The sequence below is a fragment of the Mus caroli genome, chromosome 7 (genome assembly GCF_900094665.2).
Source record: "Mus caroli chromosome 7, CAROLI_EIJ_v1.1, whole genome shotgun sequence".
Taxonomy (NCBI): Eukaryota; Metazoa; Chordata; class Mammalia; order Rodentia; family Muridae; genus Mus; species Mus caroli.
In genome coordinates this window covers 24,135,300-24,161,478 of record NC_034576.1, presented here as the reverse complement: position 1 = coordinate 24,161,478, position 26,179 = coordinate 24,135,300, and the positions used below count along the sequence as shown (strand labels likewise).

Sequence of the window (26,179 nt, the reverse complement as noted above, 5' to 3'; positions counted from 1 at the left end):
TCTAAAGTCAGCCAGTGTGCATATCTGCATATCTTTGGGACAGACAAGCAAGCAGGTCCTACAAAATTCAATCCTCAACAACCACACGAAAGCTCCCAACATCTGTACAGTGTACTCCCATACATAAATCTTAATTGCAGTGATTACATGGGCGATCCTTCAGTTCAGCTGAGCCTATGTAGGGATGAACCCCCTTTCATGAGCTTGGCGTATCACTAAATGCAGTTGGCAGTTTCTGAAGACTTGTTCCCCTTCTGTACTACAGGCCCCAATGTTGCGGTGGGGGCCTGCTCACACAGGACAGCTATCTTGAGCACCCCGTTCCTAACGAACTGGGAGTTGGAATTTACCTTGCTCAGTAGTGGCTAGCAGCTGCCATCTAGTGGCCGAAGGGTGGAGCTGCAGCTATGAGCCAGGCAGTTTATCCAAGGTTATGGCTCAGCTGAGCAGAATGTACTCATGCTAGAGCGAGTTGTAGGTGCCCAAGGTTGACTGCATGGCCATGTGATTTCTCTTCAAATGCTTCAACACACTTCAGAGGATTTGCTGGGCATGGAAAACATCTGCAAACTGCTTGGCATGCACTTCACACTGGGAGAGGCTGCACAGATCTCACGTATAAGAGTCAACAGCCACTTCAGACCTAACAAGGCTCTTCTGGGAGCCAGTTTTACCTGGCATCAACCTTGGAGAAATAAGGAAGCGACAGGGAACATCTAGCACCTGGGATGCGTCCATGACCAACTGAGCTGGGTTAGACTTCTGCTCTTAGGCCCAGCACACTCAACTCCGCTTACTTGGTTAAACCTGGTCAACCACACTTGGGCGCTCCACACACAGCACGGAGGAATGGCTCATTTACAGCACAGCAGGACTGTTTGGGGAAGTCACTTCTAACTATACCGTTTTTCTCAATTGCCACCACAGATGCACAGCCTTGCCCTAACACTAATACCACAGCTCCACCGGTGTCTTGAGGACAATCACAATGCCCATTCCTCTACTCCCAAATGAAGCCGAGACCCAGACCAGAGCTGGATGGTGGCCACAAAGGCAGGGTGATCTAAGTTTAAGGCCAGCCTCATCACCAGGATAGCCAAGGACACCCATGGAAACCGTTTTGAAAACCAAAATCAGATCCAGACCAGGATTATGAATGAGGCAATTTATTAACCCAGCATCCTTTGTTCTAATGCTTCTTGTTGGCAGCTGCCACCTGTGGGAAGACAGAAAGATCAGCGGGGTCAAGGCTTGTCACAGCTCACTGCATTCACGCCCTCAGCCCCACCGTTGGAGACACTTCTGCCCTCTGTCCTGACGGGATGGTCCGTTTGCCAATGTTTGGGGTCAGGCTCTTTTTACTAAAGCCTTCCAAGACCCTTAGGTGGGTCTTGCAGAGAGAGAATTAGGCACGGAGTGCCTGTCAGATCCCTGGGCTCCTCTTTACACCGCTGCTGTTCAGGGTGAGACATCACTTTACATGGAATGTGGTAGGAAGGAAGTCACTCTGAACCTGTCTGCCACATCTCTACCCCATCCCAAGCTGTGTAAACCTGGTACTAAGGAGGAGGAGTGGCTAGAAACCCTAATACCAAGTATCTGTGCGGGGCTACAGGTCTAAGTTTATAGAAGCCTCATACCACACTGGGCACCCAGTCTCCAGAAATTATACCTTATTTTTTTTTTTAATTTCTATTTTTTGGTTTTTTTCCAAGACAGGGTTTCTCTGTATAGTCCTGGTACTCACTCTGTAGACCAGGCTGACCTCGAACTCAAAGTCCGCCTGCCCCTGCCTCCTGAGTGCTGGGACTAAAGGCGTGCACCACCACTCCCCGGCTAGTATACCTTATTTTTAACCCTTTCCCAGTGTGACCTTCAGCCCTCTCTCCCCAGGCTCTGATTCAACATAAGCATAAAGTGCACCTCTCACCTGTCCAGCGATCCTGTCCAGATCTCTCTGTCCCTGAGGTGTTAGCTTACGGCCCCTGTACAAAGGAAAACAAAACAAAACAAACCCTGGATGAGTACAAGCCCGCCCACCCACCCAGGGGCGGTGCACAAAGTACCAAGAGATGGAAGTGCACTGTGTTTGCCAAGTCCCACTTGTGGCCAGTCACATCCTAACGAGCTGGGGACAGGAGAGGGAGACCCTTGGGAGTTGACGGGGTGTCGTTTGTGCAAGCATTAGATCAAAAGCCCCGAAAAATCAATTGGGAAAAGTTAACGAGTAGGCTAATGAAAGCAGACAGTCGCTAAATTACCTTCCCAGAGCCAGAGCAAGTCAGCCAGAGAGGTCTGGGTGAGGCCCTCCCTGTTGCTTTCTGAAGGCACCCCACCACATGCCACCAGCAGGCAAAGGCTACCCCTGGCCCAGCCACAACCCTGCATACCCATCTTGGTCCTTTTCCACCATTTTCAGCCCCTCCAGGGCTTGGAGGACCCGGCGGGCCACACTCTTAGAGCCTCTGCTGAAGTGGCTGGGTCTGACACCATTTCTCTGCCGTCCTCCATAGATCTTGGTCATGGAACCAACCCCAGCACCACCTCGGAGGTACAGGTGCCGTGCTGTGGAAGCTGTGGGTGGGGCAAGAGGGAGCCTGAGGTCACGTGCTTGTCCTTCACTGTGTGAAATTAGACAACTGCGTAACTGAGACCATGTATCAAAACTGGTGCTTGACACCCCTGGATCCTTGCCCCTCACCAAGACTGGTCCCGTGTTCTAGATAAGCCTCATCAAGTGTGGCCATATCCATGTGCCTGATGCAGGCACTTTCTGTGGTGGGCACCTCAAACTTGTAATGTGCCTTGCCTCAACCATGGGTCGAGCAAGGATTATTGTCCTGTGGGCACTCTTCTGGCCCATCAAACCAGCGTCAGGAAAACCCAAGGCACTGAGCTGAAGCTGTGCCATGCATTCTTCACATCTGTAAGCAACACAGTAGCCAAGAGCTGCATGGTACTGGGGCCCCAGGCAACTTCATTTTAGGGATGAACAGCCCCGCGACAGACTCAGCTCATCTACTACTGCCCAGGTTCCATTTAGCATTGGACTGGCACCCAAGACATTGCCCCCACAGCCTGTCTCTGTTCATTTTGCTTTAATTTTTTAAAAAGCCACAGCCCGTATCAGTGTCAGGATTAACAGTCATTTCCAACCTTCTTGCAAGGTAACATCACCAATATCCCCAATCTTAAAGACCTACTCAAATGCTCTATACCTCTCTGCTCTTCCTCAGGGCAGGGAACCTTGGCCTCACTAGGCTGCCTGGACACAGTGGGTGCTCAAATCTCAGCACCTCACCAAAGAACTAGCCAACTGCAAGCACAGTGGACAAATGGAGGGAATCACAACAAGGCTAACTAGCTTCCGCAATGGGGATTTTAACCGTCCTTTTTAGCACCACGTAACTAATTACAAGGCATGGGCCTGCCACTCCAGAGCTTGTGTGCATTCCTTCTTTTGACTTAATAAAGAACTATTTAGAGGCTGTAAGCAGCAAGACAGCCTATTTCTTTTTATTCTCCTCTTCAACAAGACCTGGCTCTGGCACATTTTAAAGGCACAACTTTAGATAAAGCCACAGAATTGCTGCTCAGGAGGGGCTGGCACCTTGGATTTGAACTTACTTGCGCAGACCAAGGTTTCACGAGGCACTGAAGCCTAACAACAACAGAAGAAACTTGTGCTAAGAGCAGGGTGGGGACCCCATCCTGACCACCCCGTCTTTACGTGTGGGATGAAAAATGTTGTACGTTTCCCTCCCCAATGCCTTCATGTTAAACTTCTGTGGAAAAATCTAGTCTCCCAGCCCTAACTCACCCTCCCTTCGGTTCTCCAACGGAAGTGGTCCCCTACAACGGTCACTCTCCCAACAAGCCCCCTGGTCCTAACACAGGAAGCCCACCGAGCTTTTTCTCAGGACCTAAAACATGAGCCTGTTTCCCCATTGCACTCCAGCCCCAAAAGCAAGTGACAGAACAGGCCAGCCCATTATCCAGACAAAACTACATAGCCTGAAAGCTAACTTTGAACAGAACTAGCCTATCTTCAAAGAAAGGCCACCTCTGTACCCTTTGTCATCAGTGTTATGACAAATGGCTACAATTTGGTAAGAGCCTGAGCTTTTTGACCAAACCAGACAAGAAGCCATTAGACCCCAGAATGCTGGGGTCTTCCTGTAGCTCAGCCCAGCTCAGCTCAGTCCCCTCAGCACTGCCTTGGTCTCTCAGGTCTGGCCCCAAACTGCTTCTGCTCCAAGAAGTGCTGGGATTAAAGGCAAAAGGCACCTGGCTCGACTTCATTTCTTGCTAACCCCACCCTGCTTGGGACACAGCTCAGTGTCTGGTGGACCCTGGACATGGCAGCCTACCCCCACAGCAGCTATGGAAACTAGACAACCAATCCTGTCCATCCTGTACACAGCAAATACACCACTCTACCCAGAGAAACCCAACAGTCTTCCTCTCGCAATTCTAACTCCACAGCCGTCCTAACCTACCACCTGAAGCACTGTCAACACCACTGCACGCTTGCTGCCAAGATGGGGTGTGAGGCGCACACCTCAGCCAGGCCTCACCACCCTTCCCTACATCACCCTCCTTCTTAAAAACGTGCTGGCAGGTGGAAGCACCGACCTTTTCCCACACTGTGGAATTGACCTTTTGGTTTTCAGAGGCTGTGTTGAGTCATGGTGGTCCCTGTGCCCATGCCAAAGCCTGAAACAAAGTGGATCCCGTGGACATTTAATATTAACTTATAAACTGCTTCACGGTCTTAAGTGAAGAGGAACTTATTTCCCATGACCAGGGGAATTCTCAGGCAGGGCCCCCTCCCCCTAGCAAAGGCCTGGCCATGAACTGCAACCCTGGCACTACCCAGCAGAAAGAATCCCACCCCCAAAGACTAGAGACAACAGGATGCACAAAGCTCCCAGGCAGGATCCAAAAAGACCAGAGGGGCACCCCAAAGTTTTCTTTGGGCACCAGATCTGTAAGTTTCCTTTATAACAGGAGTGGCACTCCTGACCGCTCAACCAAACAGGACTTGATAGTTATTCAAATCTAAATGCTATACCGTGGACACAGAAAGCTGTTAAGACTCTCAAATAAGCAAAATATGGACACTCATTTGCCCTCAGATTTCCTCTCTAAAGCTACAGCTATTCAATAATGAGGTCTGCCTCCTGGTGTAGATGGGAGGGGAAGACAGGGTCCCTGCCTGGGGTCGCCCAGGTCCCCCACTCCCAGCCAAAGCCTCAGTTCTTACCAGCTCGTGTGTAGAACCAGTTCTCATCATATGGGGCAAGCTCTTTATGTTTGGCCAGCTTGACTGTGTCCACCCATTCGGGGACTTTCAGCTTCCCGGACCTAGGACCAAGAGAATTGAGAAAAAGCACACTTCAGAAATTTCCAAAGATGACTTCAGATCTCCTAACCTTTAGCAAGTTAATAACGTTGGGAGAAAAAAAAAAAAGGCAAGAACGAACAGGCTTTTAGCCTGTTAGGAAGCATGGTCACCATAGGCTCAATTCATAAAAGACCCCCCAGCAAGTGGCCAGCGGGACTAATGACACATCGGGGTCACAGCGCACAGGGGTCAGGCCTCAGTTCCAACAAACACTTACTTTTTGAGGAAGGCTGCCAGAGCTCTGACGAACTCCTGCTGGTTAACGTCTTTTACAGTAACTCCAGGCATCTGAGGAAGGGGCAAGCATGCCGAGGTCAGGCTTGGTGCAAACCCCTGACGTGGGTCCAGGTCAACACCAACCCTGCTCGTCGCCAGTCCACCCCAAAGCCTCAGCATCCACCCAGCCTCATGTCCCTGCAACTCGGCTCCTGCAGGTCCAACAGAGTTGCCGGGTGCCCACGCCACGCGGATCGCAGCACCGCGGCGTGGTGACCGCGTGGGAGAGCCCTCCACACCCCGCTCCCTCAAGCCCACGTTCCGGGCGTCCCACTCACCCCTCCGCTGCCCACCTAACCCTCTGGGCTCCCGGATTGCTGCGATCAGGCATGTCCGGGCCTGCCGCTCGCACGTGGCCGCGGCTCCAGGGGGCGGAGCGACCCCGCGCCGGGCTTCCCGCGGTCCCGGCACGAGCTCTTGGGGCCAGAAAGCCCGGCCCCGTGGCCCCGCGCACAGCCGCGACCCAGAGCCCTCACTCACCGTGCGGCCTCCGCGCTGCCAGCCAGGGGAAAGGGAACGACGGGGTTTCCCGGGCGCACAAGTCGGGCGTCGAGTCTCGCGAGATTTCGGAGTGCTCGCGAGAGCGGCTAAACCAGAGAACTCCTCCTCTCTGAGGGCGAATATGGCTTCGTCTCCACCCAAAATGGGCGGGTCTGTAAGAGGAAGGGGTGGAGAAGCCAAGAGAAGGGACTGGGGAGGAGGATAAGGGGTCTGGTTCCTCTTTCCGTTTCCTTGGGCGTGACCGGAGCGCGCTGGGGGTGTCGGCCTTCATTTGAGTCTTGTGTGTCTGGCGGGAACAAGGAGGCGGAAACTATTGAGGGCGGAAGTGCGGGCGAAGTTGAGCGCGCACGAAAGGAAGGCGGGATTCAGCGCAAGACCCTGCTTCCTGGCCGGAAATGGGAGTAGTTAAGGGCGGAACCGTGACAGGCAATCCGGGGAAAGGCACGATGACATGTGGCCACCACCACCTTTGTGCTAGCATTGGCATTCGCGCGACCAAGAGATACACGGAAGCCCCACCCTTCTTTGGGCGGAAGTTCCTTCAGCTCCATTGACGCTAGCGGAGGGGAAAGAAGGCGTTGGGAGCGGGGAGGAGATTAGGGCGGGGACAAAGGGATAGAGGCGGGCCCTTGGTAGAGGTTCAGCTCCGCCATCTAGTGCCGGAGTCTGGTTGTTCAGACCGTTAGTCTCCTCATTTGCCTCTTCTGAGTCATCCAAGCTGACCTGTGCAACTTTATTATATCTGTACCTACCTACCACCTACCTACCTATCCACCCACCCACCTACCTACCTACCTGCCTGCCTATCGTTTGTTGTTTTGAGACAGGATTATCATTTATTTAGCCAAGGCTGGCCTGGGACTTTTTATCTAAGGTTGGCTTTGAACTCATGATCCCCCTGCTTCATGCAACAAGAGTGTGTCACTACGCCAGGCTCTCAGTACCTCCCACTCCCACCCCGCAGCGCAGAGCATAAAATATTTGAGGTTGTGTTGCATCCAGACACAGATTAAATATTATTTAAGATAAAAAAGAGAGGAGGGGCCGGGCGTGGTGGCGCACGCCTTTAATCCCAGCACTCAGAAGGCAGAGGCAGGCGGATTTCTGAGTTCGAGGCCAGTCTGGTCTACAGAGTGAGTTCCAGGACAGTCAGGGCTACACAGAGAAACCCTGTCTCGAACCCCCCTCCCACTCCCCCCCCCCAAAAAAAAAAAGAAAATGACATGGGGGAGAAGTGAATGGTTTAAGGGCAAGGCTGCTGGCTTTCCCTTAAAGCACTGAGTCTTTGNGTCTACAGAGTGAGTTCCAGGACAGTCAGGGCTACACAGAGAAACCCTGTCTCGAACCCCCCTCCCACTCCCCCCCCCCAAAAAAAAAAAAAAAGAAACGAGGGGCATTGTGATGGTTCGCTCACTAGGTAGAAGTTCTCCCATACGAGCCTGATGACCTGATACGATTCTTGGAACCCATCACGGTGTAAGAACAAACTACAGAGTTTTGTCCTCTGACGTCCCAGAGAAGGGTGTATGTTCACATATCGCACCCTCTTTATACACATACTAAGACTTAAAATTAGAAAAAAATATTAAAAAGAAATGAATTATCAATACATAAGTGAAAAGTCAAGCCAGTTTGAGGGGCCGGAGAGACAGATGGCTCAGCTCTTTCAGAAAATCTGACTTCAGTTCCAAACACCTGCACTGGAGGGTCACAGTAGCTTGTACTTTCACCTCCAGAGGACGAAATGTGTGTCTTTTTACACTGTGCCCACTCATGTCCCCTTGGCACTCTTGCTGGTTCCCTTCCTCCAGCTAGTGAGTCCCTTCTATTTCTGTTCCATAGATTCCACTGCTATACTTCCCACCTCCCTTAAGATCTCTTCCTCCCATCTTATGACCCCACTTTCTAACTTCATGATCCCTCTCCCCCATGTAAGTACAAAAGCATGATTTTAAATCTAGGCTCTGTACACACACTTTTTGTCTTTTTCAGTCTGGCCAATTTCATTTAACATAATCATTTCCAGTTCTGTTCATTTTCCTGGAAATGTTATGACTTCGTTTCCTCCTCTTCTTCCTCCTCCTTTTCCTCCTCTTCCTTCTCTTCTTGTTTTGTCTTAAGACAGGGTTTCTCTGTGTAGCCCTGGCTGTTCTGGAACTCACTTTGTAGACCAGGCTGGCCTCGAACTCAGAAATTCACCTGCCTCTGCCTTCCAAGTGCTGAGATTAAAGGCGTGTGCCACCATCACCTTGTGGCTTTTTAAACAAAACAAAACAAAAACAAACAAACAAAAAAACCTCTGGCAATTAGAAACACTACTTTTTTTTTTTTTTTTTTTTTTTTGAGAAAGTTTTTCTTTTTACCCCCGGCTTTCCTGGAACTCCCTTTGTAGACCAGGCTGTCCTGGAACTCAGAAATCCGCCTGCCTCTGCCTCCCAAGTGCTGGGATTAAAGGCGTGTGCCACCACGCCCAGTCGAAACACTACTTTTTGTAAAACTAAAAGTAAGCAGAATTAAAAAGAATGGCTTGAGGCAGGAAGTTGATATTACAGTGGCTGGAGCTGGCGCCGGAGTATACTGAGTATGCTGAGTAGGAACACCATTCCCAAGGCGCTGTAGAGAATGAGTTCACTCATCATTTACTCTGAGTCCCCCAGAGAGACACTGCACAATAGGCCTGTCCTCTTTGAACAATTATTCTGGGGGTTGGGGACACAGCTTGACACTAGCCTGGCCTGATCACTCTAAAGTGATCAAATTGGTACCTCTAAGGAACGTAGAGGCCTAAAGAGCTTAACACAGGTACCAAGATGGATAAAAGGATAGATCTTGCTTTGGGGAAAAGCTCTGGACCCCGTGAGGGTCTACACAGGGTACCGTCACTCTCTACAGAGCATGAACGTAGCGTTGCACGGCTAGCTATCCAAGGAGATGGGTAAGTGTGAGCCTACGAGAGTCAGGACAGGAGTTGAGTGTAGCCTGGATGGAATAGGTGTTAGGAGGTCATTTTTCTGCCTGGACTCCAAGTGTGGTCAGGAGTGGGCCATGTTTCTGTAGGGCTGGAGTGACCAGAATGTGGATTTTTCAAAGGACAGGATGTAATATGTACTCTTGAAACAAAACTTGGGTTGTTGTGGGGAGGGGCAAGGAGGACACTTCACAGTTGGAAACTTATTGGTCATTTCTGTAGAGCATCAAGGCAGAAGCTTAGCAGCTCAACACTCAGATCAGGCGCCATCCTTCCCTGCTCTGTGGTGGCAGTCACAGGGAAGTGGCCGGCCGGGAAAGCAGTGTTCACAGTCCACTGGCTTCAAAAGGCCTCAGGGCTCCCCAGCATCAGATGAAGGGATCCACGTAGAGAGGTGTCAGTGTGGAAGCCAGAGCAGTGTGTGTGTGTGTGTGTGTGTGTGTGCGCGCGCACGCGCGTGCGTGCGCACGAGCATGCGCATGTGCCACTGTGTCCAGTTTGGGGTAGAATCTCTATGTAACCCTGTATAGACCAGAACTGTATACAGTATAGAACTCTCTGTATAGACCTTGAAGTTATAGGGGTTCACCTGCTTCCTCCCAGAACTGGGGTGTGTTAGGATTAGAAGCTTTAATTCTTAATTCTTCCCTGTTCTCAAAGCTGACCTCTGCATGTTTACCACACTCCCTGAGGCACCCTTTGGGGGTCCACATGATTTGAAAATGACTTGGCTAGCTAATGGTGTGGAAAGGGTCCCATAAAAGTGAGACGTCCTCCTCTCTGCTTCCTCCCCTGTCATTTATTTAAAAGCTATGCATCCCAGCTAACTGCTGGTTTACACTAGCATAAACCTTTCTCTTTTAACTAGCTGATGGGTGGGCGGGATGCATGCAGCAGTGTGCAAGTCAGAGGGTAACATGCAGTTGGCCTTCTACCCAGTAGGTTCTGGGGCTGGAGCTCAGGGTGGGCTTAGTGGCGGGGCTTTCTCCACAGAGCCTTCTCGAAGCTCTCCACTCACTTCCCTTTGTTATACCTTTTTCTGTTATCCTTTTTGGCTGTGTGACCTTGGTACACTGGGGACCCTTCATTAGCCCCAAGCAGCAGTCTTAGCTGAGTTCGAGTTTGCAGTGCTTCCCTGCCCTATGCCTGTGTGGGCTCAGTCATCTGTCACCGGAAGAACAGGGCACTGCTAGCCAGCTTAGGCAGGTCTATTAAAGGGCAATCGTATATCTAAGTTATCACAGGGAGGGACTGAAGGCATGAGGCTGGCTTTAGTCTTTTTGTCTCTTGCAGTGTCTGCGGATGAGAGCTGCAGGTCCGTTATTCTGCCATCTGCAGGGCTGTAGGAATAGCTCGCTTTCTCAAGGCCTTGAGTTAAGAGAACAAGGTGTCTTTGGATGCTCATCCTATTGAGTGAAAAGAGGGACAAGCACAGGTAATGCCAGGAAAAACGTCAGTTATCAGGTCTGTTGCTGAGCTCTGAGTCCCCCCTACCCACAGGGAAGGATGGGCTCTCTTGGTCTTCCCAGGATTGTATTAGCTCACCAGGAGTCCTTCGTGTAGTGACTTAAAGAGGACTTGCACAACAACAGCACAGGAGCATAACAAACATAACATTCCATTATTAGCTGGGCCTGGTGGCTCTTTGTAATTCAGCACTCAGTAAGTTGGGGGTAGGAAGAGTGTCATGAGTTTGAGGCTAGCTTGGCTTACAAAATGAATTTGAAAAATGGGTTAGAGTTAGACCCCATCTCAAAACCAACCAATTAATCCTGGAGCGATATAGCACACTGAGCACACGGGCTGCAATTCCAAAGGACTTGGGTTCAATTCCTAGCAGCCATAAGGTCCTAATTCCAATTCCAGAGGGACTGATACCCTTTTCTGGCCTTGGTAGGCACTGCATGCACACAGTACACAGACATACATGCAAGCAAAAGGCCCACGCAATAAATAAGAAAAAAAGTAAAGCTGTTTAAAAAGTTGCACTGTGAGTGTATGGGGTATCGCACATCTTTAATTCCAGCACCTAGGAGGCAGAGGTAGGTGAATCTCTGAGTTCAAAGTCAGCCTGGTCTACAGATTGAGTTCTAGGACAGCCAGGACTACACAGAGAAACTCTGAACCCAAAAAAATCCACACAAAATAATACACAAACACAAAAGGACTGTGTTTATGTTGTGATACTAACATTAACATGTGATCTTGGGGATAAGCAAGAAATGAAATTGTTAAATAGTCGTGTGTGTGTGTGTGTGTATGGTATATGTGTGTGTGTATGTATGTGAATGTGTGAATATATGTGTGTGTAAATGTGTGTGTGTGTTAAGTTGGCAAAGGATCGACTGTACTGGTTCGTTTATCAACTTGACACAAACTGGGCAGAAGCCCTCAATTCGGATGTTCTCATGAGGCTGGCCTGCAGGCATGTCTGTGGAGTAATTTCTTGATAATGATTGAAGTAGGAGAGCCCAGCCTACTGTGTTGATAGCAACCTTGGGCAGGTAGTTCTAAATTGTGTAAGAAAGCAGGCTGAGAAAATCATAATGAACAAGTCAGGAAGCGGTGACCCTCTAACGCCTCTGCACCAGTTCCTATTACTTCTAGGGTTTTGCCTTGAGTTCCTGCCCTGACTCCCTCCAGTGACTGACTGTGGTTGGGACATGTCAGTCAAATAGACCCTCTCCTCTCTAAGTTGCTTTGGTCATGATGTTTATCACAGCAATAGAACACCAACCGAAACCATTATATAACAACCTTGGCAGGAAAAGGGAGAGACGTTTGGAGAAGTGCTTCTTTCTGCCTGATGTGTTCCCTGTAGCCTCAACTCTTTCATCCCATGCTTTTAGAAGGCTTGACAGCAAGAAAGAATCCTTCTGATTGGTTTCTAGAAAATTTCCATGAACTTTTGGGCTAACCATTTTCTCTCTTTTAGCATAGATTGCATACAGAGCTGCTGTTGGGGCTGTTGGTACTCAACAAATGGAAAATATTCTCTCTAATCCTTGATTGAGCCTGTGTTTTCTGGTTTATACTTTGTGTGACATGCTGAGTATTGAATTTAGGGCCCCAGCATTCCAGGCAAGCACTGTGCCACTGCACTACAGCACCAGACCCTCTAACAGACTTTTTAAAAAACACATTGAACCCTCTTAGTTAGGAAAAACTCCTGTTAAAAACTAACTTCGTTGTTCTTGTCCTTACTGGCTCTAGATTTCCCATCTGGAAAATGTTATGTTAGATTAGAATCAAATTAGTGTACTATTGGCCAAAGTTGACCTGAAGCTATGTTTTTTGGTCAATAAAACATTTAAAGAAGGCTGTACCAATGTTATTGAAATGAATATATAATGAAAATATAATGAATATATAATGAAAATTATTATAAGATGCTCTAAACAGAAACCCAGTTTCTCAATTTCTCTTGAAAAAAATCAGAGGATGTGGCAACACTGAGCCTATGTTTCTTCCTGGAATAATCGAATAGGTTAAAGAAGGCTGCTCAGAGGTAAGGCATGCAATCTGTTTCCCAGCCCCCATCTGGCCATCTTTACTTCTTTAGATGGTTTACTTGACCCCAGTGTAGGCATTTTAATTTGTGGCTCTCTGGATAGCAGAAAACAGGTTATATCAGGTACAGAGCATGTGATAGGAGTGAGCCAACATGCCCAGCTTTGTGGAAGTTCTCAAGAGACAGTCCTTTCTGTCAGGATAGACTAGGTCACAATGATAATAAACTCTCGATGTCTTAGATGGCAAAGGTTTATTTCTTGCTTACAGAAACCTACATACAAAGTGAACATATTCTTGTATTTTCACATTCAGAGACAGACTTAAGAACATAGGCATATAGAGAGCATAAACTCATGAAAAAAATGTATTTAGATATGGGTCATCTTAAACTGCCCAACTGCCTTTATTGGGGGACTTAGTATTCAAATGGGCTATAAGAATAGCCACCTTCAGTCAAGAAAATACCCACACTAAAAAAGGAACCTGAAAGCTTATATAAAAAAAAAAGCTGAAGCTTGCATTACATTAAATCCCATGCAAAAACATAAATAAAATACCAAATATGCAGTGCCTGCAGTTTGTCGTCTCTTTGTCCCAGTGAGGTAGCCTCCACCTCTACTGTCTAGCTGAGGAGGGAGATAGATCCCAGACGCCCAATATGCAGAGAGACAGAGGAACCTGGACTGGGTCGGAGAGGTGGGCCAACAGGCTGGAATCCTCTTCCCCCAGGAGGAGCTGAAGGCACACAGGAAGGGTCAGGTCCAGGTCAAATCCAGTCCACTGACCCCTCACTCCTCCAGTATCCCACTGTCCTAACCCACCCTGCTGTGTTCTTACTCTCTGCTGGTGTGCCTGCCTCCAGTCTTGCTTCCTCTAGTCCCTCCACCAAAGCTACCATGCTCTGTCTAGCTCAGAACATTCCCCAGATCCCCTTTGTACAGCTGCTGTTCCAGACTCGCATGCCACATCTATAATCAGAAGCCTTCCAGCCTCACCTCTCCTGGGTCCAGGAGATCCTCTAGGGCAGTGGTTCTCAACCTTCCTAATGCTGCAACCCTTTAATACAGTTCCTCATGTTGTGGTGACCCCCCCACCCCCACCATAAAAATGTTACTATTTCATAACTTGTAATTTTACTACTGTTATGAATTGTAATGCAAATCTGTTTTCCCCATGGTCTTAGGTGACCCCTGTGAAAGCGTCATTTGATCCCCAAAGGGGTTATGGCTCCATAGGTTGAGAACTACTGCTCTAGACCAATACAGCATTGGACAGGGCCTTCTCAGCCTTCATCTCTGCTCCACTGAGCTCTCCTTCCTCACATGTTTTCTAGTCTTGCCACTGAGCCTTGTGAGGGTTTCCAGGCTCCCCAACCAGAACAGAAGCTCCTGCAAAACAGTTATCAGTCCCCCTAGCCTAGACCCCGGTCACTTCACTCCCTTCCAGGCTTGCGCGGGAAGCTGGGGTCTGGAGTCCAGCCTCTGCAGTGTTTTATTATATGCTAGTCCCTGAAAGTCTCCTCCTTCCCAGGGACTCATTTTCCTGAAGTCAAGACACTGGACATTTGTCATTCAGAACAAAACTGGTAAGTAGTGACTCTCAGAACAACTTTCAACTGCAGTCTCAGAGGCCTGAATGAGAAACTATGGGGGGTCCCTGACCTGAGGGAATTCAACTAGTATCTGTCCCATTTTTGGTTAGTCCCTGCTTGTTCTAACCACTTATCTCATTCTCTCTTCTCAGGAAGGTTACCTGGTGGGCCACAGGGGTGCAGCAGAGAGATCCAGGCAGGGTTAGGGGGGACAGATGGGGTTAGGCGAGGAGCCTGGGATGAGTCTTTCAGACCTACAAGGGCCTCAGCTGCCTCCCGCTGCAGCTGCCGCTCCGAGGGGCCAGATGTCCAGGCCAGGCAGGAGGCTCCAGGGGCCTGCAAAGGACAGGGAGAGGAGCACACTGGGAATCTCACTTCCCTCCAACCTGTAAGTACTTCCTTCCTTTTATCCCCATGTTTCCCTTCTACAGATTCAACTTCCTCCCAGGCTCCTGGATGCCACTTCTTTCCCAAGACCTGTGGCTGTAGCAGAAGAGAGTCTGGGGTGCCACAGGACTGGAGTATCAGAGTTGAACATCTGGAAAAAGGAGAGAGAGACACACAGGCAGTGGGTGAGACATTCTGATCTGGGAACTGGAGAACTTTGTGGACTTGGGTAAGTCTTGTTCTCTATCTTGGCCATTTTACTTTCTATGAAATGAGAATCTCTGTGAGCGTTCCCCTCTTAGGCTACTGTGAAGGTTATAGGGAGGGAGTCACTGATGGTAATGTCTCAGAAGCAGAAAGGATGACCAGTGGGGCTGGAACTGCTGTCTGCCCCACCAGCTGGCTTCCTGTTCCTCAAGGAATAACACCTTCAAGAAGCTTGCTCTAATGGCCTCTGGTCTACACCTGTGCCTTACCACCGTGGCTTTCCATGTCACCTACTGCAGCTGCTTCAGAAGCATGAACTGCTTGTTCAGGGTCAGGCCAGTGTTAGGTGTTGTTAATTATTATAATGACCCGAGGTGAGTGGCATCTAGGAATTACTGATATTTAGAACAGGATCTGAGAGGTGCAAATCTCAGCAAAGCCTCAGTTATCAAACAGAAGACGCCTGCCTGCCTGCCTGCCTGCCTGCTACCCTTTCGCTGTCTTCTAGAGACGAATCGGAAGCCCTGACCTGCTGGCTCTACCTGCCAAGCTCCAGGATTACAGGTGTGCACCAGCACACGTGGCCTGAAACTTTTCCTTCTATATTAGCTGTTAAGGTCTGCAGTATAAAGATAAACTCAAAATGAACACATTTCCTTTTGTGTTCCTACTTACGTGTGAGGCAGGTTAGGGGGTCCTTGGGGCTCCCCAGAAAGTGGAGCCGTCAGTACTGAGCGAGATCCTGGGCAGGTTGGGAGGGTCCCATGAGTGGGCAGCCGGAGAGAGGTGCCAGGGTCAAAGCCTAAGGAGACAAAAGAACACAGAATGTACAGGGCTCAGGGTCACACGACTGTGCTCTCTTCACCCACCCATGTCTCTTTTCTCTCCCCTTTCTGGTACAGTGGCAACTTAGCATTCAAATATCTGTTGAATAAAAGGTGAATTAACGTCTTTGTGTTTTTAAAATTCATTTTACATCCTGATCACAGCACCCTCCCTCCTTACTTCCAGTCCCACCCTTACAAATTCTTTCTCCCATTGCCCCCTCTTTTTCTTCTCAGAGAAGGTGAGTCCCCCGGGTACCCTCCATATCCTCGGGTGTCTAGTCCCAGCAGGTCTATGCACATCCTCTCTCACCGAGGCCCACCAGGTAGTCTAAGTAGAGGGGAAGGGGATTCAGTAGCAGGCAGCAGAGTCAGAGACAGCCCCCACTCCACTTGTTAGGGACCCCACACGAAATCCAAGCTGCACATTTGCTACACATGTGTAGGGGTCTAGGTACAGCTCCTGCATGCTCCCTGGTTGGTGGCCAGGTCAGTTAACTTCTTACCAGGAAAAGGATGTAGAGGGACAGCAGGTTCTTGGCATAGCAAGCGGCACACCACTGGAGGTGGCATTGAGAGGCCTGGGGGAAGCCAGTGTCCAGGGCCCCAAGGCCCAGGAGGCACTGGAGTCCAGGGCAAAGGCAAGGCTTCCGGGGGGCGGCTGAGCAGCAGTGGCCCATAGTTCTCCTGCAAGGGTAGAGGGCAAGGCAGAAGTGAGCATGCTCTGGGATGAGGGTGGGACATGCAACTGTGGGCGGCTCTTAAGTCCCTTTTTAGTTCACCCACTTGCCGAAGAGCACATTGCAAGTTAGGGCTGCAGCTGGAACCCAGGGAGCACAGAGGAAACAGTTGGGGATGGAGCCAGGCTAGGAGCCATTCTCTCAGACTCAGGTCTCTTACCTTCCCAGGAGGTGTCAGTACCAGTGGGACTGCTCCATGGGGACTCTGAGGCTGGGGTGCTATGTTCTCCTTTCCAGCTGTGAGGAACCAGGGAGAGATCCAGTGAGCCCATTTCCTGACTCCTTTCCTACTCCAATTTCAGCTAAGGTCTCATCTCACTCTGGCTTCTTTATTTTTTTGTTCATGAGGCCCAGGCTGGTTTTGAACCCCTGCTTCTGGCTTCTGTGTCCACATACCAACACAGCCAGGCCTGTTCTGATGTTTGCTTCTCCCGTGTAGCCTTCCTCCAGACAGGAGTCTAGCTTGGTTGGCTACCAGTTCACCTTCTATCTGCAGAGCTGGGATTATGGACATGCCCACCACACCCCACTCTTCTCTTTCTTTAAAAACATGTATTACTGTGTTTGGGCACCATGGTGTGCACATGGAGGCCAAGGGCAATTGTGGGGAGTCAGTTCTGCCCTTCTTTCTGTAGGCTCCGAGGATCGAGCTCAGGTCACTAGGTTTGCACAGCAAGTACCTCTACCCTGACCCACTCACTGTTGCCCTCCCCTCCCATTTTCTCTCTTCAGCTGTCACTGTGTCCCTTGCCTACATTTTAAGATGAACTTTTGCTTATTCATGTGTATGAGTGTTTTGCCTCCATATATGTATGTCTGTGCACCACATGTGTGCAGTGCTTAGAGTGATGTGGTTGTGAGCTGCCTTGTGAGACAGCACTCTTGACTGCTGGCCCATCTCTCCAGTCCCCTTGAGCACATTTTGTTTGTTTTGTTTTTCAAGACAGTGTTTCTCTGTGTAGCCCTGGCTGTCCTGAAGCTGGAATTGTAGACCAGTCTGGCCTTAAACTCAGAGATCTGCCTGCCTCTGCCTCCTGAGTGGTAAGAGTAAAGGCTTTCACCACCCCTGCCCAGCTCTTGAACACATTTATAGTTGGAGAATGTGAGGCTCAGAGAAACAGAACAGAAACACTGGGCCCAAGTTGGTACTAATTTCGTCTCAGGACAGGGATGCTTGCTTGCCCTTATCCTCCTGCATCCAGATCCCTGTCCCCACTCGTAACCAGAGACACTCACAAGGGATCCCTGGCCGAATGGCTCCCTTCTTGACACGGAGGGGAGCTTTCAAAGGGGTTGCCCCTTTCATCAGTCCCTGAGCCAGGTGCCTTTTCAGCTGTGCCTCCTGCTGCCTGCGCAAGGCCACTTGGGCAGCCATGACCCTCCGACGTTCCCTAAGAGAGGGGTGTTGCTAGTCCAAGTCAGCCTTTTGGAGGAGTGTCCCCCTCCCCCTGAACCGTATACTTACAGGATGAGGACACATTTGTGACACTCGCAAGCCTGAAAGAGGCAGAGGCGCTTGTGTCCCTTGAGATGGGCTGTGACCCCATGGTTGCGACAGCGGGCACAGGTTGGAGAGCGACTGACTGGTCTCCTGGGAATAAGCTCTGTACTCTGGGGCACTCTGGCCTCGTCGGCTGGGGAAGAGTCAGCAGAACAGTGGTGAAGAGCAGCCGTTTCACTGGGGTCCATGGATCTAAGAGGCAGGAGTGGTGGGTCGGGACAGTTACAATGGCTCTGTCCTACCCAGCCCTTCTGCTTTTGGGAAGCCACATCTGTGGCCATCCATCTGGGCCCACTCAGGACCCAGCTTTTATCTTGGCTTCTCTTTTCTTCACCCCTCTTTTTTTTCTTAAGTATTCATTCGACACTAAGATCCTTCACTTTTGCTCACCTGCACGCTTTGCCATGCTCGGGTATATATATATGTGCTCACCCTCCCAGAACCCTCAAGCACGCTCACACTCTGGTCTACAAACAGGGCTTTCAGGCATCCTCTTCAGCAGCTGTCATCATATCCTTGCACTATCCGGTCCTTACAAACATTGTTATGTGGCCCCTCAGTTCTAAGTCCCACGTGAGCTATCTGATTCAATCCACTCTTTCTCTGCTCTCATTGTGACTCTAGGGGGTGTGCTTTAACAGTGTGTAAGCATGTCTGGAGCCTAGTGGCCGACGTTAGATGTGTCTCCTCCACTGCTCTCCAGTTTAGCTAGACAGGCTGGCTGATGAGCTTCAGAGAGCCACCTGTTTCAGCTCTTCACCCCTAGTGGGATCACAGATATATGTCACTGCACCCACCTTTTAATGTGGGGATCTGAGCTCAGGTACTCACAGATGTGGTCACGGTGTCGCTTTATCAACTGAGTCCCCTTGATTTTTCTTTAAAATTAATTACGTTTGGAGACAAGATCTCACTATTATGTGTGTATGTATCCCTGGCTGGCCTGGAATGTTCTATGAAGACCTGGTTGGACTCAAACTCATAGACATTCATCTGCTCTGCTTCAGGGTTAAAGGTGTCTGTCACCAAAGTCTGGCTTTTGTTTTTGTACTCTATGGTAACAATATCATTCCCAAGAGATTTTCTATAGGGCTGGAGAGATGGCTCAGCAGTTAAGAGCACTGGCTGTTCTTCCAGAGGTCCTGAGTTCAAATCCCAGCAGCCACATAGTGGCTCACAACCATCTGTAATAGAGTCCGATGCCCTCTTCTGGTGTGTCTGAAGACAGCCACAGTGTATTCATATACTAAAATAAACATTTTTTAAAAAAAGAGTGATTTTTCTATCCCATTTTCACGAGAGGGGATTTGCTTTTTTAAATAATGGGTATTGAACCGAAAGCCTTATAAACACATGCTAGCCAAATGCTCCTCACCGAGCTACCTTCCTACCCTCCCCACTTTATTTATTTATTTATTTATTTATTTATTTATTTTTGAGACAAGGCCTTGTTAAGTGGTCCCGGATGGCCTTGAACTTGCTATCCTCCTTCCTCAGCCTCCTGGAAAACTGAGATTACATTATATGCCTATACCACCTGCTTGCTAGATATTTTATTCAGACTCCATTAGTTTAACAAATATTTACTAAACCATGCATGCTAGCTGAGATCTGTAATCCCGACAGGAGTGTAAGGCAGGGATATTGTTGTGAGTTCTAGGCCAGTTTGGGCAATTTGCCATAAAAAAAAAAAAAAAAAAAAAAAAGAAAGAAAGAAAGAAATCCCAGCACTCGGGAGGCAGAGGCAGGCGGATTTCTGAGTTCCAGGCCAGCCTGGTCTACAGAGTGAGTTCCAGGACAGCCAGGGCTACACAGAGAAACCCTGTCTCGAATCCCCTCCCCCCCCCCAAAAAAAAAATCAACAACAAAACCTGACCTGTGGTGGCAGACGCTTAAGAGTACAGGTTTTGTGGGGTAGAGGCAGGAGGATCAGTAGTTTTTGGGCTACATGAGACTCTGTCATACATACAAAACAAACAAACAAACAAACAAAGATTCCCCCTTCCCAAATGGCTACTGAGTCCCTGCTAAGTGTGGAGTCCTGATGGAGGCCAAAGGTGTTCTCAGGACGCCACTTTCTTGTACCCAGCTGCATGGGCGTCTTGACAATCCACGTAGCCACTGCAGCCTGAGGCGCTTACGCCCCTATACCCCGTGTTAATGGCATGCACTGCCCCTTCCCAAGCAAGCATGATTTGGGGGCCCCCCTTCCAGCAGCCATCCATCACCCCCCCAAACGCTGGGCCTGCGGCCCCTCCCGCCCCAGGGTCCCAGGGAGGGGGCTGGGCACGAGGACCGCGCTCAGGAGGTGGGGGTGGGGGGTAGAGCTGAGCAGCGCGAGGGGGCAACAAGGGGAGGCCATGGTGGGGACCCAGCTCAGGCGAGTGGGGGCATGGAGCGGCGGTATGATGTTCATGCCGCCAGCGGGTGGTTACCACAGCCTCGAGCCGAATCACAGTCAGCCAGGAGAAGGCCCAGAGAAAAGGGCGACACAGTGGCGAAGAGGAACGGCCGGCTCGAGCGGCTTTTCCCGCTCGCTCCTTCACACAAGGACCAATGGGCTCCAAGCACAGCGCTCCGGCGGCGCCGCGCAGCCAATAGGGTTTGCAATCGTCCCCCGATGGCCCGCCCCTTTCTTGCCTACCCGCTTCGCCGCCGCAACAATCACGCCAGCCAATAGCGCGTCGAGTTGAGTCTCACACACGTTGCCTTCCTCCTTTACCTCACCAGACTGTTCTTCACTTTGCAAGCAGGCAGCCAATGGGGCGTCGAATTACCTCAGCCAGAGCGAGGCTGGCCCTGCCCCACCCTGCCCCCCACGGCAGGAGCCGCAGGCTTCCGCGGTCCTGAGGCGTTGACTCAGACGCACTGCGCTTGCGCACAACCTGGGCTCCGCGCTTAGGCCTCCTTTGGTTCCCCCTCCATGCCTGGTGTTTAGGGCAGGCTTTTTAGCCTGCCTTTTGCCACGCACATCTGGGTTACAGCACCCGGGGGTCTGTGGCATTCCTGGGTAAAGAAGGTGGCAGAAGTGACTTCCAGCTGGACTACTGCTATGCAGAGGATGTGTCCTGGAGCTGGAAAGGTGCTTTCTGCCCAGCCTGGGGTGTTGGGATTAATGGTGGGTTGAACAGAGGCTGAGCTTACATCGGAAGGAGGGAGCTCAAAAGAAGTGAACGCTTAAACGGTTGGCCTTCTGGTACCCGTCTGAATAATCTTATTATTCTTCACAATGACCCCGAGGGATGAATAGCCCTACTTTTTGTTTGTTTGTTTGTTTGTTGGATGAAGAAGAGTTTGACAAAGTGCCCGAGACCTCCCAGCTAGTTGAACTCGGACTTGGAGATTACAACGTTGGTTTAGCTTGGAGAGCGCTGAGCCCCTCCCACGCGGTTTCAATTATTTCGCCGTCCTGTGCATCCCCATTCCCGTAGGCAGTCATCCTAAGGTGGTTGGTTGTGTATCTTCTGATTTTGTGTGTGATCTCCAGAGATGTATAGCGTCTTGAATACGTGAGAATGTCGTGGATGTGGTCATGTCTTATTTAATGACAGCACTGTGCTTTTCGTGGTTAACCCGTGTGCACGTGTACATCTATATTTTTTTAAAAAATTGTTACTATTTCCTGTGCTTTGGTGTGAGCTGTTGGATCCCTGGAACTGGAGTTACAGAAAGTTGTGAGCTCTTTGTGTAGGTGCTGGGAATTGAACCTGGGACTTCTGGAAGAGCAATCAGTGCTCTTAATCGCTGAGCCACTAATCAGGCTGGCCTCAAACTAAAAGTTCCACCTGCCTCTGACTCCGGAGTGCTGAACTAAAGGCCTTTGCCACCGCTGCCCGGCTGCCCGTGGACATCAATTGCTTCTGTAGTGTGTGCCTCCCTGCAGGTTGTGCGCTCCCTTAGTTTTAAGAGGGGCGAACCTTTTTTTAAAGAGGGGTCACATCACACAACGATGTCTCCTCATGTATTGGGGAGTGAAGATTTTTATTATAGTTATCTAGTGGGTATTTATAAACCGAATTTGACTATTGTAAAACTTCTCCCTGCACTAGGCTTCAGGCACTGCTGGGAACTCCCAATTCCTCCTTTCCCAGGGGTCCCATCCACTCTTCCCTCAATCACTCCACAAACAACAGAAGTGTCTTTATTACCTCAAGCCTGCCAACAGTCGCCCCTTTCCAGCTCACTGATTGCTGTCAGCCTGTGAGTTGTATAATGATGCAGTTCGCAAGATAATTGCATTTCCCGGGCTATGGTTAGATTTGAGCACCTCCTCAGAAGCCTAGTCTTGACTCTTTGAGAGGATAGTTTGTTTTTCATGGGCTTAGCCGAACTTCCCTCTCTTTTTCTTGGTGATGTAAAGAAGAGCCTTCATTCTGTCAGTTTAAAGTAGTACATATTTTCTTGTGCCATTTGCTTTGAATACGTTTGTATGTTTTGTGTGGTTTTTGTTGTTTTGTTTATGTTTGACACAGGGAAGGCTGGGCTAGCCTTGAACGTGTTATGGAGTTCAAGGTGATCTTTAGCTTCTGGTTCTCCAGTCTCCCCCTTACAAATGTTGGGGTTATAGGCACACACCATCATGGTATATTATCATGAAATTGATGGTGTAATACTGTAACTAGACCATATTTAGTTTCCTGCAGATTTTATCTGCATCTTTGTCCGCGAGTGATGTGTATTATGGTTGTTATTTTCTTCAGTTCCAAATACTTTAATTTCCTTACCCCAAAAGGGGGATTTAAAAATATGTATCTACTCTCTCCCGGGCTTTTTATATTTGAGACAGGGCCTCATGCAGTGAATTTGTTCATTTGGTCTGGCTGGCCTTAAATGTAGGTCAGCCTCCTGTGTGCTGGGGCTGCAGGTGTGCAAGTGTGATCTACCATGCTCGGTTCACATTGAAGTGCTAATTCTCAATTTGCTGTTCTGATTTCATTGGGTTTGGCTGGAGAACAGCCTGTGTAATGGCGGGTCTTTGGATCAGCACCATGGCCATGGGGAGGACCTAGGCAGGTGAGTGATGAGAGGTGTCCTTTGGAAAGCAGATGATGCTGTGTATGAAGAGGGAGGGGAGACCACAGAGATGGGAAACCTGTGTCATTGAAGGTCTCAAGGGAGCCCATACTACAGCAGCTGACACATTCAATTTTCTTCCTTAGAAACAGTGACCCACAGGGAAGTGGACAGAGGATTCAGGGATTGACAAGAGCCAAACTTGAGATTCCATCTGAAACTGGCTCCAGAGTGACGTGTCACATCCAGGACCCTGACACGGAACCATGATACTGCAGGCCTGGAGATCTCTGCAGCTGCTGTACCTCTTAGAAGCCATCTCTTTACTGCCTTGTATGTCCTGCAGGGCTGGGTGCTATAAGGCCACACATGGGAGGCTGTGCTATGTTCTGGTGGAAAGTGGGCTGAATATCTGCTCCCCTCAGGGCTCAGGCTTTCTGTGTGCTGAGGTTAAGATGGTGACATGGAAAGTCATGATGGGTCATTGGTCCCAACACTTGGGAGGCAGAGGCAGGTGGTTCTCTGAGCTCAAGGCCAGCCTGGTCTATAGAATAAGTTCCAGGACAGCCAGGGCTGCACAGAGAAACCCTGTCTTGAAAAAACAAAAACAAAAATAAAAATTGAGGCCGGGCGTGGTGGCGCACGCCTTTAATCCCAGCACTCGGGAGGCAGAGGCAGGCGGATTTATGAGTTCGAGGCCAGCCTGGGCTACAGAGTGAGTTCCAGGACAGCCATTACTACACAGAGAAACCCTGTCTCGAAAAGCCAAAAAAAAAAAAAAAAAAAAAATGAAAACAACCTCCCCCCACCTCGTCAAACCCTAAAGAACCAACACACAAAAAGAGAAGGTGGTGTGGGAGACAGATGACTGGAAGAATATTGTGTCTTTAGGTACTGAAGCTCTTCTGTGCTATGAGGCGACAGCATCAGCCTTCAGAGCTGTGTCCTTGCATAACTGGAAGTGGCTTCTGTTGAGGAGCATGGTGTGCAATCAGAGAGAGGGCTGCGAGGAGACTGTAGTGTTCATCGAGACAGGTGATACACCTCCTTCTGTTCATTCTCCTGCTTGCCTGCCTGCCTTCTTAGTCCCAACACCTGGGACTAGGATTACACACACACATGCACAAGCACACACACACGCACACACACAAACATACACTGGGATTATAAACACACATATATTGGGATTATACACACAGATGTTGGGTTTATACACACGGACACACACACTAGAATTATACACACACAGGGATTATATACACACATTGGGGTTATACACACACATACACACTCACATTGGGACTATAAACATGCATATATTGGAATTATACACACACACACACTGGAATTGTATACACACACACAGACACTGGGATTATCTACACACACACTGGGATTATCTATACACACATACACACTGGGACTACACACACAGAGATTATATACACACACGTGCACAAATTGATCATAAAAGCATAGTGCTGATCATTTTAGATAGTAACATTACCACATGCACACAATAAAAATGTGTCTCAATGGCACACCAAGTCAAAAGGGACACATCAGTTACTTAAGTGTGACTGCTTAGGGGGACAGTAAGTGGGGGAGAGTGAGGACTAGGGGTTACTGGCAAGAATGGGGTAGGTCTCAGATAATTGTAATGTAGGATGGAAGTGGACAGGTCCCTGGGGGGCAGGGACAACCTGGGGAAGAGGGAAGGACAAAGCAGACACAGGAACAAGAGCAGCAAGGACCAGAAGTCAGAAGGCCTGGCTTCTTAACCCCATACAGCACAGTCTGCAGACACGGGAAGATGGAAGCTGGCCTTGGGACCTGGGGAGTTCAGGGAAGATAGGGGCTAGGAAGGGGAACAGCCTGAGTGGGGCTGGGTCAGCGACAGTAACCTTTCGCTCTTCTGCTTTTCAGGAACCAGTAAGGGAGTCCTGAGTTTCAAAGGCTGCAGCCCCGCCTTTTCTTACCCTCCACAAATCTCCTACCTTGTGTCTCCGCCCGGAGTGTCCATTGCCTCCTACAGCCGAGTCTGCAGGTCCTATCTCTGCAACAATCTAACCAACCTGGAGCCTTTTGTGAGACTCAAGGCCAGTCAACCTATGTCCACACTACCTTCTGCCAAAAGCTGTCCAAGCTGCGTGGGCAAGCACGACCAGGAATGTCTTCCAAGCTTTGTCACCACAGAGAATTGCCCCTTTGCTGCTTCCTCATGTTACAGTTCCACCTTAAAATTTCAGGCAGGTGAGAGCAGATGAACGTTTATCAAGTGACTGTCTGTGGGCAATGTACAGTCTCCAGGGCCTTTGTTCCACCCTGGAGACTGGTGAGATCAGGAGGTAAGAGTTGAGTACAGGAGGCTAGACACATCAATTCCAAGTCAGACCAGGTATGGTTCCTGGACTCCAAATCTCTGGTGGGAGAGCAGGTGTCCTGGTTGGTGAAGGGCTGGCCTCTGGGAAGAGAGCAGGACTCTTGATCCTTGAAGCTCTCCATCCCTGATTCTTCTCTTCCTTCCTTGTAGGGAATCTCAATACCACCTTCCTCATCATGGGCTGTGCTCGTGACTCACACAAGCTTTTAGCAGACTTTCAGCACATTGGGAGCATCCGAGTGACTGAGGTCATCAATGTCCTAGATAAGTCCGAGGCTGTCAGTGCAGGGCACTGCAGTCGAGGTACCTCTTGGAGTGCTCTCTCATGCCTTCTTATACTCTTCAGAGACTGACCACCCAGCAGGACTGGAAAAACATCAGACCCTCCCCTTGCATAGTCAAATAAAGTCTCGGGTTTCTCCTTGTGCTGTGTCCTGTGGTGTGTGAGAGTGTAGAAGGCCCTGAATGTACAGGGAGTGGAGCAGAGGAGCAAAAGAATCCAAGAAAGCTGGGTTCCTAGGTTGCTGCTGTTTTCTGCTCAGAAGCCAGTACTGAGGGGACAAGAGTCGGGGAGGATGAAAGCAGTGTAAGAGCTGGCAGTGTGGAAGGAGAAGGGCGCACTGTCCTCAAAGCTCGGGTCTTGTGGAACTTGGGTCTAGAGAGATGCTTTGGAAGGGAGGGAAGGCAGGAAGGCTGCTTGCTGATCAGTCGTTCTCATCTAGGCCCCGCCCCCTTCTTTGGAAAATCACCACTTTGACCGCTAGCTACCATCTTTCCTCTCTCTTCCTTTTCTTCTTCAGCTCTCCGAGTCTTCTTCCTTCCTCTGGCTCTAGCTCCACCCCACACAACTTTCCTTTTTCTCCTGCCC

General features: G+C 49.6%; 3 protein-coding genes across 5 annotated transcripts; 1 reads left to right on the top strand and 2 right to left on the bottom strand.

The window, feature by feature from the left end:
• Positions 1–1,150: 1,150 nt before the first annotated feature.
• Positions 1,151–6,252, bottom strand: Rps19 (ribosomal protein S19). 2 transcript variants are annotated; one of them, XM_021167703.2, is made up of 6 exons: positions 6,164–6,252; positions 5,625–5,695; positions 5,267–5,367; positions 2,391–2,574; positions 1,931–1,985; positions 1,151–1,216 (listed from the first exon to the last, which is right to left on the bottom strand). In XM_021167703.2, exons 2-6 carry the CDS (start codon positions 5,693–5,695, stop codon positions 1,190–1,192), a joined length of 438 nt encoding a protein of 145 aa, XP_021023362.1. In that variant the 5' UTR covers positions 6,164–6,252; the 3' UTR covers positions 1,151–1,189. The 2 variants fall into 2 exon arrangements, with proteins under 2 accessions (XP_021023362.1, XP_021023363.1); XM_021167704.2 differs by lacking the exon at positions 6,164–6,252 and adding an exon at positions 5,962–6,155.
• Positions 6,253–12,900: 6,648 nt separating this feature from the next.
• Dmrtc2 (DMRT like family C2) lies at positions 12,901–20,466 on the bottom strand. 2 transcript variants are annotated; one of them, XM_021167899.1, is made up of 9 exons: positions 20,351–20,466; positions 17,880–18,107; positions 17,651–17,805; positions 16,575–16,651; positions 16,181–16,361; positions 15,526–15,652; positions 14,734–14,794; positions 14,418–14,592; positions 12,901–13,400 (listed from the first exon to the last, which is right to left on the bottom strand). In XM_021167899.1, the coding sequence occupies exons 2-9, from the start codon at positions 18,101–18,103 to the stop codon at positions 13,288–13,290; spliced, it is 1,113 nt and encodes a 370-aa protein (XP_021023558.1). In that variant the 5' UTR covers positions 18,104–18,107; positions 20,351–20,466; the 3' UTR covers positions 12,901–13,287. The 2 variants fall into 2 exon arrangements, with proteins under 2 accessions (XP_021023558.1, XP_021023559.1); XM_021167900.1 differs by lacking the exon at positions 20,351–20,466 and adding an exon at positions 19,792–19,876 and having other exon boundaries at positions 12,915–13,400.
• Positions 20,467–20,733: 267 nt separating this feature from the next.
• Positions 20,734–25,736, top strand: Lypd4 (LY6/PLAUR domain containing 4). Its single transcript, XM_021168278.1, has 5 exons — positions 20,734–20,997; positions 23,075–23,261; positions 23,820–23,963; positions 24,855–25,181; positions 25,462–25,736. The coding sequence occupies exons 2-5, from the start codon at positions 23,195–23,197 to the stop codon at positions 25,662–25,664; spliced, it is 741 nt and encodes a 246-aa protein (XP_021023937.1). The 5' UTR covers positions 20,734–20,997; positions 23,075–23,194; the 3' UTR covers positions 25,665–25,736.
• The last annotated feature ends 443 nt before the right edge of the window (positions 25,737–26,179 follow it).

Coding starts and splice junctions, on each gene's coding strand:
- Dmrtc2 (XM_021167899.1), bottom strand. CDS start 18,103: ATGGACCCCAGTGAAACGGCTGCTCTTCACCACTGTTCTGCTGACTCT. Junction 17,806..17,879: donor CACAAATGTGTCCTCATCCT/GTAAGTATACGG, acceptor CCCCTCTCTTAG/GGAACGTCGGAGGGTCATGG. Junction 13,401..14,417: donor GCACCCCTGTGGCCCACCAG/GTAACCTTCCTG, acceptor GTGTGCCTTCAG/CTCCTCCTGGGGGAAGAGGA.
- Lypd4 (XM_021168278.1), top strand. CDS start 23,195: ATGATACTGCAGGCCTGGAGATCTCTGCAGCTGCTGTACCTCTTAGAA. Junction 23,262..23,819: donor AGCCATCTCTTTACTGCCTT/GTATGTCCTGCA, acceptor TTGTGTCTTTAG/GTACTGAAGCTCTTCTGTGC. Junction 23,964..24,854: donor TGTAGTGTTCATCGAGACAG/GTGATACACCTC, acceptor TCTGCTTTTCAG/GAACCAGTAAGGGAGTCCTG.
- Rps19 (XM_021167703.2), bottom strand. CDS start 5,695: ATGCCTGGAGTTACTGTAAAAGACGTTAACCAGCAGGAGTTCGTCAGA. Junction 2,575..5,266: donor CTGGTTCTACACACGAGCTG/GTAAGAACTGAG, acceptor CCCCACCCACAG/CTTCCACAGCACGGCACCTG. Junction 1,986..2,390: donor GTGGAAAAGGACCAAGATGG/GTATGCAGGGTT, acceptor TCCTTTGTACAG/GGGCCGTAAGCTAACACCTC.